The following is a 20,664-nucleotide window of genomic DNA, read 5'->3' on the forward strand; positions in this document are numbered from 1 at the left end:
GCGCGTCCGGAGCCTGTGCTCCGTGGCGGGAGGGGCCGCAGCAGTGAGAGGCCCGCGTACCGAAAAAAAAAAAAAAAAACACAAAACTTTAAAAAATTTAGTATTTTTTAAACTTCTCTTAATGTGTATGTAAATACATACTTTAGGTGCTATTTTATCATCTGTTCATCTCACTTAACATATTTAGATATATTTCCATGCCAACAAATGTAAACCTATATAATTTTAATGGATATATGGTATTCTATTGTGTGGTGGTACAATAAATAACATCATCCCTTCCTTATTGATGGACATTCTCTTACATTCTTCCAAAATCTGTTCTGGTACAATGTGTATTTTTTTTCTAACACAAATTAGCTCATACACAACTAGTAAAAAAGATTAATTATGTGATTTTTTTTCCCCCAGCATGTTAATGTTATCTTTTAAGTGATTAGGAGTAAACTTCCTCACAAAGAAAAAGCCTTAGCCCGCAGAAACGCCTTCCCTCAGAGCACTGCTTTAAGAACTGCTGTGCTGACTATAACAATAAACTATCTGGTGAAGCTGAGACTGCAGGTAAAAGAGCTGCCAAGACATTTCCCCCAAACATTATAAATACTTTTTTGTTATTATCATAATTTTTTATTGAGGTATAGTTGATGTACGATATTATATAAATTTCAGGTACACAACACAGTGATTCACAATATTTAAAGGTTATATTCCATTTATAGTTACTATAAAATATTGGCTATACTTCCTGTGTACAACATATCCTTGTAGCTTATTTATTTTATACATAGTAGTCTGTACCTCTTAATTCGCTACCCTTATCTTGCCTCTCCTCCCTTCCTTCTCACCACTGGTAACCACTAGTTTGTTCTCTAGATCTGTGAGTCTGTTTCTTTTTTTGTGATATTCACTAGTTTATTGTTTAGATTCCACATGTAAGTGATATGATACTTTTTTATTGAAAAAGCCAGATCAAATTTTTAATTTTAATGAAAAGTATCTATTGAAAATAAACACCCTCATATTTACCTTCAAGGAAGCACAAACCCAGGGTTCGTGGCTACACAACACTGAATGATACTGCGTGCCAGTGAAGATCTAAGGTGTATTTTTACTAGGATTGTTACTGTTTTGGGTATTGCTTTGTTTTCAAGGTTGCATGGGTTTTGATTCTCCTGTACCAACTCTATTTCTTCTATAAGCCTAGTTCTAGCTTTTGACTTTTCCAGAAATTAATATACCAGGTTATTGTAAAAAAATACCTGCACTGCCCAATTATTTCTTTGGAATGTGTTCTCGGAAATGAAATTACAGGATCGAAGGGCATAAACATTTTTAAGGGTTTTGTTTTTTAGAGAAATACGTATTTCCAACTGCCCTCTGAAAAGGCTACACCACTGTGGTAGTTACTAGTGCTGTACATCAAGCAGTTCATGCTCTCCACTTCTACACGCACAGAAGGACCACCTTCTCGACACACAGAAGGACCACACTTTCTGGCTTGTCATGGCTGGGTGAAGCCATTTGACTAGTTCTAGTCAGTGACTTATGAAAGAAGTGACCTGTGTCAATTCTAAGCTGGAGCATTTAATTGTTAGTGCAAGACTTTCTAGGGTGGCACTGTCCAACAGAACTTTCTGTGATGATAAAAATGTTCTGTATCTGCATTGTCCAATATGGTAGCCACTAACCACACATAGCTACTGAGTACTTGAAATGTGCCTAAAGTGGCTGAGAAAATGAATTTTTAAAAATTTTAAGTATTAATTAATTTAAACAACCATACATAGCTAGTGGCTACTGTAGTGGACAGTGCAGCTCTAGAGTTTTTTTTTACCTTCCACACAACGATGGCAGTATTCCATATAGTGGATGTCCTAGCAGCTTAGGTCCTAACGTGCAAATGACATGGAACACAGCCCTAATGGACATGTAGCTTGAATAATAAGCCTTGGTTTAAGACACTGAGGTTTTTGAGGGTCTATGTTACCATAGCAAAACTTATCTTAACCTGAATGATACACCAATTGCAACTTCTACGTTGTGTATGAGAGTATATTAATCTATACTGTTGCTCATACTAACATACAGAAATTTTTCAAAGAATTTTCAATAGTCATGACTTTTTTAAAAAAAAATGGTTTCTACCTCTGGTGCCCTTCTCAAGCCCAACATTAAGGAAATATTTACCAACAATTTTTTCTGCTACTTTTTTAAAAAAATCTTTGATCTACAGGGATTAGAGTGTGAGGATAGAAAACAACTTTCTCTAAAATGACCAGATACCATCATTTACTGACTCAACTACCTCCTTCTCACTAATACAAAAATGTCACCTTTATCATATAACAAATTTTATATATTTGGGAACTATCTCTTGACTCTTTTTTTTTTTTTTTTTTTTTTTTTGCGGTACGCGGGCCTCTCACTGTTGTGGCCTCTCCCATTGTGGAGCACAGGCTCCGGACGCGCAGGCTCAGCGGCCATGGCTCACGGGCGCAGCCGCTCCGCGGCATGTGGGATCTTCCCGGACCGGGGCACGAACCCGTGTGCCCTGCATCGGCAGGCGGGCTCTTAACCACTGCGCCACCAGGGAAGCCCATCTCTTGACTCTTATGTTAAAATTTTCTGCCTAGTTTGGCATGAGTATCACGGCTTTAATTACTATAGCTTTATAATACTTAACATCTGGTCAGGAAAATTCCTACTAACATTCTTTCACAGAATTTTCCTGGCTGTGTTTGAACATGTATCCTCAAGGATAAACTTTACATTCTCTTTGAAATGTTCTACGATAACATAGATCATATTGGGATATTATAGAATTTATAGATTTTCTCATTCATTAATTTCTCCTTTCTTTTAGGGCTTCATTTTTTTTTCTGATTTCAGTTGAATACTCAATTTCATAAAGGTTAAATAATGAAAATTTTTTTCTTTGAGTACTTTTGACCATATCAAATAGGTTTTGATTCGTTCTTACATTCTCATTATTTCCTAAATAGCGTGTAACTGGAATTTCACTTCTTTTGGCCAAGAACTATATACAATTATATTAAATTCCTGAATTTTTGTTTCCAACTATACTACCAATTTCTATATTTATAGCACTGAGGATAATGAATGTTAACCTTTAGTCTATTTCTACTTTTTGTAATCTGAGATTTGCTTTTGTAACCTAACTAGTATATGGTCAATTTTGATAAATATTCTAATGCATAGAGATTGAACTTATTATTTACTCAGATCTTCTACATCTTAGTTTTGTCTATTAGATCTGTTAAGGACTGAGAAAATTATGCTTAAAATATCTTATTTTTATTCTTTTTGACAATTTCTCCTTTTATTTGCTGAAGTTTCAACCTTGTACCAGTTATTTAGCCTAAGGGTTCATGACAGTTCTATCTTTATTAATGATTACAGACATCATTATAAAGTCAATCTATTTCTCTTGGCTTTTTCCTTCAATTCAACTTGTAGACTTTAACTAGAAATTAAGATGTACATAAGTTCGAAACAGTATCATTAGCCTTCCCTCTACCTTATATTTATATAAAGAGGTAAATTTAAATATTATTTATTAAATAATATGTTGAAAGCAGAGGCTTTCTCTTTAAGGCTTTTGCTTTTTTGTTTTTGTTTCTCATCAAGAACATATCTTAAATTCCCTACAGTCTCTTCAGCAAGTGGTATTGGGGAAGCTGTACAGCCGCACCCTGTCACACCCGCTCACCATTCACAAAAATAAACTCAAAATGGCTTAAAGACTTAAACATAAGACAAGACACCATAAAACTCCTAGAAGAGATCATAGGCAAGACATTCTATGACATAAATCGTACCAATGTTTTCTTAGGTCAGTCTCCCAAGGCAACAGAAATAAAAACAAAAATAAATGGGACCTAATCAAACTTACAAGCTTTTGTACAGCAAAGGAAACCAAAAACAAAACAAAAAGACAACCTACAGAATAGGAGAAAATATTTGCAAACGATGTGAATGACAAGGGATTAGTTTCCAAAATATCCAAACAGCTCATACAACTCAACAACAATAAAACAAACAATAGAAAAATGGGCAGAAGACCTAAATAGACATTACTCCAAAGAAGAAATACAGATGGCCAATAGGAACATGAAAATATGCTCAACATCAGTAATTATTAGAGAAATGCAAATCAAAACTGCAATGAGGTACCACCTCACACTGGTCAGAATGGCCATCATTAAAAAGTGTACAAATAAATGCTGGAGAGGGTGTGGAGAAAATGGAATCCTCCTACACTGCTGGTGGGAATGTAAGTTGGTGCAGCCACTGTGGAAAACAGTATGGTGGTTCCTCAGAAAACTAAAAATAGAATTACCATTAGGATCCAGCAATCCCACTTCTGGGCATATATCCAGACAAAACTATAATTCAAAAAGATACATGCACCCCTATGTTCACAGCAGCACTATTCACAATAGCCAATACCTGGAAACAACCTAAATGTCCATCAACAGATGAATGGATAAAGAAGATGTGGTGTGTATATATATATATATATATATATATATATATATATATATACATACAATGGAATACTACTCAGTCATGAAAAAGAATGAAATAATACCATTTGCAGCAACATGGATGGACCTAGAGATTGTCATACTGAGTGAAGTAAATCAGACAGAGAAAGAGAAATATCATATGATATTGCTTGTATGCAGAATCTAAAAAGAAATGATACAAATGAACATATTTACAAAACAGAAATGGGCTAATTTGCAGCAACATGGATGCAACTAGAGATTATCATACTAAGTGAAGTAAGTCAGAGAAAGACAAATACCATATGATATCACTTATATGTGGAATCTAAAATGAGACAAATGAACCTATCTATGAAACAGAATCATGGACATAGAGAACAGACTGGTGGTTGCCAAGGGGGAGGGGCTTGGGGGAGGGATGGAGTGGGAGGTTCTGGTTAGCAGATACAAGCTTTTATATAGAGGATGGATAAACAACAAGGTCCTCCTGTATAGCACAGGGAACTATATTCAATATCCTATGATAAACCATAATGGAAAACAATATTCGAAGAAGGTATTTAAAAAATTAAAAAAAGAAAGAACATATCTTAAATACCCTGAGAAGAGAATGGTCAGTATTCACAATAAAGAGAGAAGAATGAGGTGCAGTGGGCCAAGGGGCAAAAAGCAGAAGACAGGCCTTAATTAGCACCCTTCTTTCCTACTCCCACTCCAGTTTCTTCTAGCAGTTTCCCAAATCTTGTCACTATGCTGATGCTAAATGAATTCCTTTACAAAACCTTATAAAAATTTTGTTTTCTATTCCCAGATCTTTTACCACTTAAAAATCCCAATCCAGGGCTTCCCTGGTGGCATAGTGGTTGAGAGTCCGCCTGCCGATGCAGGGGACATGGGTTCGTGCCCCGGTCCGGGGGGATCCCACGTGCCGCGGAGCGGCTGGGCCCGTGAGCCATGGCCGCTGAGCCTGCGCGTCCGGAGCCTGTGCTCCGCAACGGGAGAGGCCACAACAGTGAGAGGCCCGCGTACCGGAAAAAAAAAAAAAAATCCCAATCCAGGTTAGAAATAGTTTCCCACATTTCTTCAATTAAAATATATACTAATGAGAAACAAATAATTTATACTGTGTGTGTGGCAAGAAAGGGCTAAAGGCTGAGTAGAAGAGAGACATAAATAAAAGAAGGGATTTTTTTTTAATTGTACACTTTTTATTCATAGTTTTTGATTTTTGAAGAATGTGAACTTATTACCTTTTTACATATGTAAAAATTAGAAATTTAAATAGTGTATAAAAGCAATTTTTAAAATTAGAATTCTTGGGACTTCCCTGGTGGCGCAGTGGTTGGGAATCCGCCTGCCAACGCAGGGGACGTGGGTTCGAACCCTGCTCCGGGAAGATCCCACATGCTGCAGAGCAACTGAGCCCCTGCGCCACAACTACTGAAGCCCCCGCACCTAGAGCCTGTACTCCACAACAAGAGAAGCCATCGCAATGAGAAGCCTGCACACCGCAACGAAGAGTAGCCCCTGCTCACCACAACTAGAGAAAGCCCACATGCAGCAACAAAGACCCAACACAGCCAAAAATAAAAACAAATAAATAAATTTATTTTTTTTTTAAAATTAGAATTCTACTTACCGGTCATATTTTCATCCAATGGTAGAGAGACTCCTACATCACAGATTTTAATTGTTTCAAAATCACCTTTAATAACAACATTCGAAGACTTTATATCTCCATGAAGCAGTTTCTTGTCTTGGTGCAAATACTAAAATAGTGGAAAATTTAACACATCTGAGCAAAAAATACAAACTAATTTTTAAAATATGATAACTCTCAAACAAAAATAACAACTTGAATGCCCTTCCTAACCTATAGGCTTATATCTGTTCATCATTTCAAATTATTCAAAGCTAGAGAAGGGACCATCCCAAGCTATCTTGGTCTGCTATACTGACCAGAAATCTGAAGGAGTCTTTGGAAACTGATGTCTATTTATAGATAAGCTAACTTTTAATTTTCAAACCCACCCTACATACTTTTACATCAAAAATGCTACTGCAGATTTCAAAATATACTACAATTTTACTTGAGGCTAGTAATTTTTAGAAATAATTCTGTAATCTTCACAATGACACAGGGTTTCCTCAAACAAATTGTTGAGACAATGCTACAAATAATTCACAAGCAGATGAAGAAGGAGTAATGTAATCTAAGACTATATTTTGTTTTACACATTAACTCTTTCTTAGAATTGACAAGTGATGATATTCATCCATAATAAAAAATGTCCTGCAAAACTGTTATTTTTTCATTCATCAGCATTTGGGCATCTACTGTGAGCAGGGCCTGAAAATGATACAGAAACAATTCTTGGTATTTAACTTGGAACACTTACTGTGCTTAATTTAAATGTTGCTGACCATAAATTGAATATGCTCAAATATATTTATAATGTAATTTATTAATTCCATTATACACATTTAAAATAATTATTTATTAAATAATTCAAATTATTAATTTAGTTCATCCTACCTATTTAAAATCAGTTTTTCTATACACATATTAAAATATATATTTAGAAATATTGCCTTTTTCCAGTTTCACATCTCATGAAACAACTTTATTTGAATCCTTAACATGCAACTCTGACATCAGTATCATTACATAATCTGTTTTTTGAGTCATTCAACAATTTTCTGGAGCCATAATTACTTAAGTTATTTAGGATACAGAATTCTTTTTATCTCTTACTTATTTCTTACAGTATGTCTACTCAAAGGCACAATAATTTGTTTACATAACATTGAGAGCACTTTTTTCACTTGACCTATAGATGTATATTCACCATGTCCAAAACTTAATATCCCACCAAAAAAATCTTTGAAAGGCTTGTTTATAGCAACAGAGGGTTAGAGTACACCCCCAGGAATAATGACTAAATTTGTTTTAAATATATTAGTCCATTTAACTAAATCTAACACGCAATCTCTATAAGCAAAACTTCCTGACTTGGGTTATTTAAGGCTATGTGAAGGTGTGAAGGCCTCTAACAATACTTTGCTTATCAAAATAAATAAACAGTGCACTCTTCAATGTGAGAGATTCTATAAAGACTTTAACTTAAAGCAACTCCCTCTTTGGGAAAAAAATTCCACCTTGTAATTAGGTATATTAGTATCTGTTCATCAACAGATGAATGGATAAAGAAGATGTGTATACACACACACACACACACACACACACACACACACACATACATATGAATGGATCGTGAAGAGTTTCCTTCTCTTCTTGTTTAGAATTCATGTTGAGTCATCTTTAATTCTTTGGTGGAATTCCCCAGTGAAACTGTCTGAATTTGGAGATTTCTTCCATGGGGAAGTTTTAAAAATTGTGAATCAGAATGAAATAATGCCATTTGTAGCAACATGGATGGACCTAGAGATTATCATACTAGGTAAGTCAGAAAGAGAAAGACAAATACCATATGATTATCACTTATATGTGGAATCTAAAATATTACACAAATGAACTTATTTACAAGGTATACACAGACTCACAAATATAGAGAGCAGACTTGTGGTTGCCAGGGGGGAGGCTGGGTAGGGGAGGGAAGGCTTGGGAGTTTGGGACTAGCAGATGCAAACTATTATATATAGGATGGATAAATAACAAGGTTCTACTGTATAGCACCGGGAACTATATTCAATATCCTATGATAAACCATAATGAAAAAGAATATATAAGTATAACTGAGTCACTTTGATGTACAGCAGAAATTAAACACAACATTGTAAATAATAAATAAATAAAGTATTTCGTTTCTTCAGGTCCCACAAAAGTCATTTAAAATATAATAGCATGGGATTCCCCTGGTCGTCCAGTGGTGAAGAATCCGCCTTACAATGCAGGGGACGCAGGTTCAATCCCTGGTCAGGGAACTAAGATCTCACATGCTGCGGGGCAACTAGGTCAGCAGGCCACAACTACTGAGCTCACGCCTCAACTAGAGAGCCCACGTGCCCTGGAGCCCACAGGCCACAACTAGAGAAGAGAAAACCCGCATGCCACAACTAGAGAGAAGGCCACCCGCTGCAATGAAAGATCCCGCATGTCTCAACAAAGATCTCGTGTGCCACAACTAAGACCCGACGCAGCCAAAAATAAATAAATAGATAATAAATAAATCTTAAAAAAAAATATGTATATATATAATAGCATAGTTACCTTTAACCCTCTTGCCATATTCAAAGCAACTTTTAAAATTATGGCTGCTGGAAAAGGATCTCGGCTATCTCTATTTCGTTCTTCTATTAAGTCATTCAGAGACTTTTCACCTCCGTATTCCATAGCAAGACATAGACTACCATCGCTAGCTTTAGTGAAAGCACGGTAACCTTAAAGAAAACATGACATTTTCTTACTGGAATAGGGAAGAACAACAGTATTTCAGTTTTTTACAGTAATGTGACCGAATACAGATCTGGATTAACACTGTCAAATATAAAATGAAATAGCTATTATTTACAAAACTCATTCAGTAGATCTAATTTTAAATGCCTTCAGTGTTTGCCAATAGTATCACAAATTGAGATATTTTTTAATACTCAATGCCTTCCTAAATGTAATGGTTTCACCAGCCCTACTTACATTAAAAATGAAAATAAGGAAATTACATAAATGAATATCATATTACATTCCTGAATTCTCCATAGTACCAGCACCATAAATGACTATATGTACTCCCATGAAGTTTTAAATATATACTTAAGCATCTAAAAATATACACTAATTTTTTTTTTTTTTTTTGGCCAAGCCGCACGGCTTGCAGGATTTTAGTTCCCCGCCCAGGGATTGAACCGGTACCCCCTGCAGTACAAGCACAGGGTCCTAACCACTGGACCTCCAGGGAATTCCCACTAATTTTTATTTTAGAATGTTCACCTTAATTTGATTCTTGCCAAACTCCATCACTACCCTCTTCATTTTTATTAGTGAAACCAGTTAAGATATTATATAAACCATTTCTGGATAAACAGAATACTATGCCAGATACTGTTACCAAATAAATCTAAACTTACCTATAATGTTTGGATGATTAAGGCTTTTCAAAATCTTAGCTTCATCAGTTAGTCTCTTTTGATACATACTCTGATAATCATCATTACATCTAGGATTAATCTTTTTCACAGCCCAAGGAGAATGAGACAAACCTCTTGGAGATCTTAAAAAATAATTAATCAAAAATGTACAGAAAGATTAATAACCATAATATATTTCAAATGACTAATAAGAACTTCCAAATTTTGAAAAGGACTTCATAATTTGTTGTTTTTTAAAAAAAAATAGTTAAAATATTTTAGGCTATCAACACTTCTGTTATACATCCTCTTTAATTGGGTACTTATATCTGATAAATCTATTGATTACAAGAGAAGTCTGATATCTATTACTGGAAGGGAAGGGTTAAAAAGAGAAAACTAAAAGGAAAAAGATGAAATGTTATAAATTTTAAACTTCAAAATTACTATAGTATTTTCTAATTTTTTCATTCAAGCATGTCAAACTACCAACTACTCAAAAAGCATTTAACTATATGTACCAAATATGAGTTACAGAATGTTAAAGTAATAAACACTAATATCTAAGAAACAATCTAAAGAAGATATACATTTGGCTCATATATAACCATGCAAAGAATAACAGACTGCTCTTCACCAACAAATATTGTGCCTCTAACAGACTTAGCAATTCATCTTATATACCTCTCACCATATACATGTGTTTAGGGAGATAATAATAAACATAAAAATAAGTAAAAAATGTAAATTTCTGTTTTCTAGGAAGATTCAGCTGTTTTAAGAATATTTAAGGTATAAATGTTTTGAGGCCTCAATAAACAAACAGGTAAAACGAAGTCAGGGAAAGGTTTGTTCACCTGGTAAGGTAGGAGTTTATGAGTATGGCAAATTACAAAGGACAAAGTGTATGCAGCATATGGGCACAAAAGCTAGTTAAAGAGCCTCAAAAGTTAAAGATTAAAAGTTCAACCATAAGAAGGTAAAACAATAGATTGAACCAAGAGCCCATTTAGCTCTGTACTACCTCATAAGCACAGCTCTATGATTGCAGGACCTCTGTTTAAAATCAAAAAACACGTATTCAAAGGATCACTAGATTTCTTAATTCATATATATCTATCATGCATAAGTTTATCTAAATTATTCTTAAACCTCCAGTTTTAGATAACAATAGCATTTGGGGATACCTCTTCCATCTCATTTTAATATGAAAAATATATTTTTCAAGTTTCAAGGGGTACCCCATAGCTCTCGATTACTTAGAATTCAGTGAGCAAGTCCATCTTCACCTTTTCCATAACATATCCTAACTTACAGAATGACAAGAATGTATTTACAAAATCTGAATAAAACTTTGCCAAGTTAAAAGTTGGTTCACTAAAACACTAATAAAACAGGCAAATTTCTGTTGAGATTGCACAAGGAAAAAAACAAAAGGAGACACAAATAATATTGCAAACAAAAATGGGGACATATTCAGAGAGATTTTAAAATATATAAGTGAATAAATACTAAAACTTTTAAGGCCAATATATTTAAAAGACAAAATGGACAAATTTGCTTTTAAAATCTAAGAAAACTGATAAAAGAAGAAATGGAATCAAGAGTTTAAAATTTTCCCTCAAGAAACACAAAACCTAGATAATTTCATAGGTGAGTTTACTAAATTTTAACGGAACACATTATTCAATCCCACACAAACTGTTCCAGGGAACTGAATGAAAAGGGACTATGAGTCTAATATAACCTTAATAAAAAAATCAAACAGGGACAAGGAACATCATAAGGAAAAAGGAAAGGAAAAGGAAAAATCACAAGCTAATTTCACTTATATCAGAGATGCAAATATTCTAAACAAATAGTAAAATGAACCCATCCATTTATTAAAAAATAATAATACATCACAACTATATTGCGTTTTATCTAGCAATGCAAATTTGACAGTAAAAAATGTAGACTTCTGAATTGAAATGATAGCCTGAACATACACATATAATTTTGATCCCTCTCAGGCACCTCTAAAATAAAAACAAATGAATATTTTAAGACATACACCGACTGACAAGGATGGAAATAATGAAGCAGAGACAACAGCAACAAAGTCTCGGAAGCTTGAAAAGCAGTTGAAAGTAACTGACTTAACAGGCCCAATGAACTTCTTGAAAGTTGTTTTAAAAGCAGGTGCATTCCTAGATACGATCCTCAATTCTGTATCAGCAGGCAGTCGCCCATCCTGTATCCCCCAGCTTCTGAAGATGGAAGACTGGCTTTGAAAGGGGAAAAAGCAGAGGAGAGGGTCTTTAGCCTAAGGTTGACTGACATAGTTGAGAACCTGTGAACCTGTGAACCATACAGGAACATAGTAATTCATGACCAAATGCACCCTAAATGCTCAGTGAGCTTTCACACGTGTATATACCTGTGTTATCAACATCCAGATCAAGATATACAACATGTCTAGCATCCCCACAAGACTAAGGATGCCATCTTAAAAAGGAAAACTTTCAGATAATTAATTAAAAACAACATAGACAAAAATGAAAAACTCAATGGAAGTATCAGAAGATGAAGTTGGGGAAATCTCCCAGAAAATAGAACAAAAAGAGAAAGAGAAAATAGAAAAACAGACCAAAAAAATAAATAAAATAAAGGTAGATCAGAGATCAGTCCAGTAAATCCAACATCCAAATAATAGGAGCTCCAAGACAGAGAACAGAAAAACAGGGGTGATGGGGCTTCCCTGGTGGCGCAGTGGTTAAGAATCTGCCTGCCGGCGCAGGGGATGCGGGTTCGAGCCCTGGTCTGGGAAGACCCCACATGCCGTGGAGCCCGTGGCCACAACTACTGAGCCTGCTCTTTAGAGGCTGTGAGCCACAACTACTGAGCCTGTGCACCACATACTGAGCCCGCGTGCCACAACTACTGAAGCCCGCATGCCTAGAGCCCATGCTCCACAACGAGAAGCCACCGCAATGAGAAGCCCCCGCACCGCAACGAAGAGTAGCCCCTGCTTGCCGCAACAAAAGCCTGCATGCAGCAATGAAGACGCAACACAGCCATTAATTAATTAATTAACTAAAAAAAAATGAAAAACGGGTAAAATGATCAGCAAAGTAATTTAAAAAAATGATTTCTCAAAAATTTAAGAACAGGAATTTTCAGTTTCCAAGAGGCCCACACCCATGCATGTCATTGTGAAATTACAGTGGGAGGAACAGATAACATAGAACAGATACATAAAAAGAATCAGTAGTCAGGAGGGCTTCAGAATTCTCAACAGCAACACTTGAACAATGTCCTCAAAATTCTAGAGGAAAAGTACTTCTGAATGAGAATTATAACCCAGAAAAACAAAAAAGGCCATTCAAGTATGAGGGTAAAATGCGAACGTTTTTAGAAATGCAAATTCTCAAAAATATATCTTCTGTGCATCTTTTCATGGGGCACTACCAAATGTTCTCAACCAAAATGAGATGTAAACCAAGAAATACTAAGACGTGAGATACAGAAAAACAGAGGATCCAGTTCACCAGAGAAGCAAAGGAAATCTCTAGGCTACCGGTAAAGGAAAATCCCAAGCTAACAGGGCCACCCTGAAGACTGGGAGGCTCAGGCAGAAACTGCTATTTTCAATCAGTCACCTGAAGCTTCCTAATTAAGTCACATACAGTATAACTTTGTTAACAACTCACTTACTTTTTAAAAATATTTTTTAAAAGGGAGAAAAATGAGACTAGCCATGAACCTGTGAGGAATTTTTTCTTTCAAAATAACTTAGACAAGAGTATTAGACATTAAAAAAATGAAAGTTCACAAAACTTACAGCATACAAACACACAAAGGGGTTGTTTAAACTGCAAAAATGCTTCAAGAATACCCACTTATATATAACTGCTATGCTATTCTCAATTCATTAGCTTTTTATTACAGTATTTCTATTCGGAAACAATATAAACCTAGAGAAGCTAATGACGTGCTGGGTTGGACTAGTCAGGCTGATTCCGAGAACACATTAAGCAATACATAATGGCTTAATTGTTTGCCACTTAATAAACATGAAAATAGGTACAGAGTAATGAATAAAACAAACAACTTTTAATAAAATGTGTTTGTTGTCATGTGTAATATTATTAGCTATTAGCCCCTATTCTATTTCATTTTTCTTTTAATACGGTTTTCCTACTTTAAAATCACATATTTGTCCTTCTTACTTAACAATGATGACATAAGAAATAAAAAAACTTTTACTTCTTTAGAAGAGAATATCTTGAGAAGGCAATTCTCCAGATAGTAGGGATTAATAATCACTGATATCCCCCAACACTGGTATCACACAGGAACCCCTCTCCTCTGTCCTCTTCCCTTCTTAAACAAGCCAAGGAAAAATTACAAGGTAAATTACATCTCCTTTAATAATCCATCAGGAGGAAGCTAGGAGAAAAGTATACCAGGCAAAGCTCTGGAAAAGTTATGAACATACCCCAAATCTAAATATTTGAATTTTCATATTCCTTTTTGTCTCCAAGTACAGTGGAACTATGGTTCCATGTAAAAACATTCATCTGAAATCTTATACTCACCTTTTCATGAGGTAGACATTTACCCCAGTACCAAAGCCAAGCTTCTGCATAAACGGAGAGGCAGGAATATTTATGCATGGAGTTAAACACAATGCTAAACGTCAGAAAGAGAAATAAAAGATAAAATTAGTATTTGAAAAGACGTCTACAAATGCATCCTAACATTCTCAATATATTATTCTTAAAGAGTATTAACTGGCAAAGTCTTGGAAAGCAATTTGACACTATCTATCCTAATTTTAAATGGATACCCTTTGACCAAGTCTACTTTTAGAGCTAGATCTGACAGTAACACTAAAGCAGGGTCAGTAAACGGCCTGTTTTTGTATGGCTCACAAGCTAAGAATCGATTTTTACATTTTAAAAGCGTTGTTAAAAAATAGATAAAGACGGTCTCTTGGTCAAGTCCTTAGATTTCATGACTCTCTTCCAACATGGCCCAAGACAACTCTCCAAACAACACCATGGCAACGAAGTGTAGACACAGCTGCACCAAATTCACAGAAGATCAACTGAAAATCCTCATCAATGTTTTCAACCAAAAAACTTATCCAGGTTATGCTACCAAACGAAGACTTGCTTTAATAACACTGAAGAGTCTAGAATACAGATTTGGTTTCAGAATCAAAGAGCTAGGAACTGATTCCAGAAAAGATCAGAACCTGAGTAGGACTTAGAATCAAGCCAAGGCCAAGATCACCCTGAAAGAAGATTCAAAGTAGAAAAGACAAACAGTGTCATATCAGCTACACTCCTCTCAATTACACACCCTTATCAAGGCATTTATGGACAACCATTATCGTGGGATTGATTCCAGAGAGCAACTTGCTAAAGAAACCAGGGTTCTAGAGTCAAGAGTTCAATTCTGGTTTCAAAATCGAAGATCTAGATTCCATGTCCAGAAAAAAAGAGAAATTGAGGAGGCCTTAGAACAAAGACAAAACCAGGGACAAGATGTCTCTGAGTTGAGAAAATTCAAAGTATAGAAAGTAACTACACAGAATGGCACCAATCTCACTAGTGACTGTCTTATTTCTCTGGAGCCAGAACAGGGGAACAGAGAGACAGATTCAGTGTACTTGATTGTCATCAGTCTGGACCTCCAAACCTCTCTCTCTTCCTGGGAACATATCCTTCTAAACACACCTCCAGCTTCTCCAGGAGCTGAGCCTTTTGGAGACGGTAAACAGGACTTCAGGAAGCAGTGACAGATATAAGGCACCACGCAGCCCTACTGACTTAGCCTGGATCCAGAGTTCAGCATATTTCAAGGACAATAAAATAAACTTTTTAATATCATTCTTCAGCCATCATAGTAATGACTGATTCAGGCAAAAATCATAAAAAAAAGAAGAATATAACAATAGGGTTCCTATGTGGCCCACAAAGCCTAAACTATTTACTATCATATATGCATGCATATACATGTGAATATCGGGATGTGCTTTTGTGGTTGCAAAAAGACAAAAAAGCCTAAGTATTCATCATTAGAGTCATAATTATAGTATATCTATATTACAGAGTATTATACAGTCATTAAAAAACATGAGCTAGAGAAGTCCTACTTTTGCTAATGAACAACTGCTCCTGGAATTGCCATCTTGCCATGAACAACTAGAAAGTTTGACAAGATATAATGGTTTTCAGATACTTGACAATTGGCAGAGCAAGACTGTAAACTCTGAGAGAAGAGAAACAAATGAGGTGAGTCCTATCATTGACCTAACTTACTGCTTAAAGGCAGTTTCCAGGCTGCAGTGCAAAGAAACACAGCGGAGGCCTTGTCAAATTGAGGAGATGGAGATTAGAGGTCAACAAGATTTAAGTAGCTAGAATTTGTGGAATAGAGAACTAAAGAGGGAGCCAAAAAGTGGGAGAAAAAGCTCCAGAGATCTGAAAAGAGGTCTCTCTTTGAGCGTTTGGCTAAGTACTTACCTGCACATACAATGGACAGAACCCCCCAAAGCTGAGGAAAGCACCAAACGCAAGCAATAGGTTAAATAATTACCAGAGATTATACAGGTCTAGGAATAGTTCAATACTATCAGCCAGAGCATGGTAACTCTCACAGAATATTGAGTAAAGTCCTCTAAAGAGTCACACTTAGTGGTACAGCTACATTTTAGCCCATGGAAAAAGTTTAGAACAAAGCTTATGAGCAAACTTCAAAAGAAACAAGCTAATGTGCAGGTAACCTAACTGGACCATAACAAAACCACACACCCTTCAAAGGAATAACAAAATCCAGCACTCAATAATATTAAATGTCCAGCAGCCATAAAAAATTACCAGGCATGAAAGAAGCAAGAAAATATGGCCCATCTCAGGAGAAAAATAAACCAATAGAAACATACCACAAAATGGCAGTGATATAGAATTACCAGATAAGAACCTTAAGATATAATCTCCAAAATATGCTCAATAATGTAAAGGAAAATGTGAGCATAACAAGGAAAGAAAAAGATGTAAAAAAAGATCCAAATGGAACTTCAAGGAATGAAAAATACAATGAATAAGAACACCACCTTAGAGAAGCAGAAGAAAAGTAACTAAATTTTAAGACGAAGCAACAGAAACTACCAAAAATGAAGCACTGAGAAAAAGATTAGGAAAAAAAATAAAGAAATCATCAGTGAGCTACGGGACAAGAGCAAAATAGTAGGTTTAAATTCAACCATACAGAATTACATTAAATGTAAATGGTCTGAACAGTGTTGTCCAATAGAACTTTCTGTCTTGATGAAAATGTTCTATATCTGTGTTGTCCAGGAAGGGAGCTACTAGTCACATGTGGTTACTGAGCACTTGAAATGTGGCTACTAAAACTAAGGAAGTAAATTTGTAATTTAATTTTATTTCATTTGAACCTAAATTTAAATTGCCACATGTCGCTAGTGCCTAAACATTCCAATTAAAGAGAGAAGTTGTCAGAATGGATAAAAACAAAACAACACATAACTACATGCTGTCTATAATAAACTCACTTTAAATATAAAGATATAAATATGTTAAAAGTAAAAGGTTGGAAAACATATACCATCAAAACACTAATCAAAATAAAACTGGGTGGCTCTATTGATACCACATAAAGTGGACTACGAACAGAGAGTACAACAATAACCATCCTAAATGTATATGGTACCTAATAACAAGTTTCAAAATACGTAAAGCAACAACTGATAGGATTGAATAAAAAAGACACATCCACAATTGTAGTTGGAGACTCTCCCCTCTCAGTAATAGAATAAGTAAACAGAAAAATCAGTAAGGATACAGCAGATTTGAACAAAACAACATAAACAAGTCAACAGGCTTAACCTAATTGACACTTATGGAACACTGCACCCAACAACAGCAGAAAATATCTTTTCAAGTGCATGAAACATCCACCAACATAGATAAACCTCTAGTCAGACTTGATCAAGAAAGAAAGAAAGAAAATATAAAATACCAGTACCAGAAATGAAAAAAAGAGATAGCACTACAAATCCTACCAACATTAGAAGGGTAATAAGAGTATATCACAAATAACTTTATGCCAATAACTTTGACAACTTAGAATAGACAAACTCCTTGAAAAAAACACTAACGAAGCTTACATAGGAAGAAATAGATAACGTGAATAGCCCTACATCTATTAACTGTGAAGTCACAGTTAAAATCTTTCAACTAAGAAAACTCCAGGCCCACATGGTTTTCCTGGTAAATTCTACCAGTTAAGAAACACTGTCATTTCTACAAATACTCTTCAAGAAAAAGAAGGAAACACTTCCCATCTTACTTTATGAATACAAAATACCCTGATATCAAAACTAGACAGACACTCCATACAGTCAATATCTCTCATGAACATAGAAAATATTAGCAAATTGAATCAAGCAATACATAAAATACATTATGGCCAAATTGGCTTTACCCCAGGAATGAAAGGTTGGTTTGAGATTTAAAAAGTAACATAATTTACCACATGAACAGTTTAAAAAGGAAAACTTTATCTGAACAGATACTGAAAAAGCACTTGACAAAGTTCAATACCCATTCATGATAATAACCAGGAATAAAAGGAAAATTCCTCAACCTGATTAAGGGCATCTGGGAAAAACCTACATCTACCATAATACTTCATTAGGAACAAGGCAAGTATGTCTTCTCATACCTCTTTATTCAAAAATATACTGGAGCCAGTGCCATAAGGAAAGAAAAGAGAAATAAAGTAACACAGACTGGGAAAAAAAAAGTAAAACTGTCTTTATTCATCTACATTACCAACTATGTACAATATCCTAAGCAATCTACAAAAAAGCTAATAGAGGGGCTTCCCTGGTGGCACAGTGGTTGAGAATCTGCCTGCTAATGCAGTGGACACGGGTTCGAGCCCTGGTCTGGGAGGATCCCACATGCTGCGGAGCAACTAGGCCTATGAGCCACAACTACTGAGCCTACGCGTCTGGAGCCTGTGCTCCGCAACAGGAGAGGCCGTGATAGAGTGACGCCCGTGCACCGCCATGAAGAGTGGCCCCTGCTTGCCACAACTAGAGAAAGCCCTCACACAGAAACGAAGACCCAATACAGCAAAAATAAATAAATTAATTAATAAACTCCTACCCCCAAAGAATAAGTGAGTTTAGTATGGTTGCAGGACACAAAGTCAATATACAAAAATCTATATACTAAAAGCACAAAACATTTTCTCTTATGTTATCTTCTAGAAATTTTATAATTTTGGCCATTTTGGCATATGATGTGAGCTAAGGGTTGATTTGCATATGGATATCCAATTGTTTTTATTTATTGAAAAGATTACCCTTTGTCCATTGAATTGCCTTGGAAAATACCTTTCCATGTATGAGAGGCAGAAAGGTAAAGTAGTTCCTTAATGGTCCAAGTTAAGTTGGTTCCTCACCAGGGAGAACCTACAAATCTGTTAGAATGTCAATAAAATTAACTCATAGATGACCAAACTCTGGCCTATAAAAGAAGTCTTATTTCTTAATATCAACAATATAAAGACGACTTATGCTAAAATTGTTCATGTGTGATAGATAATAATTAAAGGATCAAACTATAATAATACAAAGACATTTCTGATAGCAATAACAAAGAAGAAAGGTTTATATCTTACCAGATTTCTTTTTTTCAGATAATCTGCTTGGTGTCTTGAAATTATTGGTTTCTTCCATTGTAATAATCACTCAAGGTCCTATGATGAAAATAAAGAGAAAGTTACACTTCAGTTATAAAGAATACATCTTTCATTCATGAAGAAAAAATTCCTGTAATACTATCACTCATTTACATAAAATTTGAGAACTAAAAAAGCCCATGACAAATATTTAGTCTGATTTTATTTACAATGAGAAAACTGAAACCCAGAGAAGTACAATTACATACCCAAGGTCATGCTATTACTGATAGTGGGTATTTTGTTTTAGTTAAAAAATAATATATGCACACGGTTAAAAAAAAAAATCACCTAGTACCCTCCCACACTTCCTGGGGGTAGTTATTAACAGGTCTTTTATATCCTTTTAAGAGATTGGCTATGTAAGCAGCATTATTCATAATAGCCAAAACGAGGAAACAGAAATAGCTATCAGATGATGAACGGATAAACAAAATGTGGTATAAAATACACACAATAGAATATTATTCAACAGAGTACATAGTCTAATATGGAATATTATTCAGTCATAAAAAGGAATGTAGTACTAATATACACTACAACATGAAAGAAACTTGAAAACATTATGCTAAGTGAAAGAAGCCAGACACAAGAGGCCACATATATGATTGCTTTTATACAAAATGTCCAGAAAAGGCAACTCCACAGACAGAAGATAAATTAGTAGTTGCTATGGGCTGAGGGGAAGAGAGCATGTGGAGTGACTGCTAGTGGATGTGTGCTTTCTTTTTTGGGGTGATGAAAATGTTCTAAAATTAGGTAGTGGTTTAATATATTCAATTCTATTCCAAAAACCACTGAATTGTACACTTTCAAAGAGTGAATTTTATGATATGTGAATTGTATCTGAATAAGCTATTATTTTAAAATTGTTTTTGAAAATAAAATGTACCTACTGCATACACAAGCAAGTTAATCCAAGCTTTTTATTTCTTCTGCAACATATTTCTTTAAAAAATCCTTTTTATTAAAAAATTTAAATTCATTTTTCTTTTTAAAAAAAGTTAGGTTCCATATTAGATTTACTATAAAGTGAACTGTTCCTACATGTCTATAAGCTTGTTTGGATTGTCTGTAAAAAACATGGAGGCAGAGAGAACATTTGCTTAAATGTTGCACAGAGCCCTTAATATCCCTTAATAGACAGCATCTTTAAAAACTCTGTGCTAGGGCTTCCCTGGTGGCGCAGTGGTTGAGAGTCCGCGTACCGATGCAGGGGACACGGGTTCGTGCCCCGGTCCGGGAGGATCCCACATGCCGCGGAGTGGCTGGGCCCGTGAGCCAT

At 35.3% G+C, this 20,664-nt stretch overlaps 1 protein-coding gene and 1 pseudogene across 2 annotated transcripts in view; one reads left to right on the forward strand and one right to left on the reverse strand.

Annotated features, from left to right (window-relative positions):
- PBK (PDZ binding kinase) overlaps positions 1 to 20,664 on the reverse strand; it is a 31,396-nt gene that overhangs the window by 6,955 nt on the left and 3,777 nt on the right. Inside the window, exons 2-7 of one of the 2 annotated variants that reach the window (XM_007127868.4) lie at positions 19,320 to 19,397; positions 14,198 to 14,291; positions 11,756 to 11,884; positions 9,618 to 9,760; positions 8,764 to 8,933; positions 6,172 to 6,301 (exon numbers count right to left, since the gene is read on the reverse strand). In XM_007127868.4, the coding sequence (XP_007127930.1) occupies positions 6,172 to 6,301; positions 8,764 to 8,933; positions 9,618 to 9,760; positions 11,756 to 11,884; positions 14,198 to 14,291; positions 19,320 to 19,377 (724 nt within the window). In that variant the 5' untranslated portion in view covers positions 19,378 to 19,397. The remainder of the gene's footprint in view (positions 1 to 6,171; positions 6,302 to 8,763; positions 8,934 to 9,617; positions 9,761 to 11,755; positions 11,885 to 14,197; positions 14,292 to 19,319; positions 19,398 to 20,664) is intronic. The other variant, XM_007127869.4, reaches the window with a different exon arrangement.
- Positions 14,632 to 15,183, forward strand: LOC102976123 (double homeobox protein A-like; annotated as a pseudogene).

The sequence above is a fragment of the Physeter macrocephalus genome, chromosome 9, assembly GCF_002837175.3.
Source record: "Physeter macrocephalus isolate SW-GA chromosome 9, ASM283717v5, whole genome shotgun sequence".
Taxonomy (NCBI): Eukaryota; Metazoa; Chordata; class Mammalia; order Artiodactyla; family Physeteridae; genus Physeter; species Physeter macrocephalus.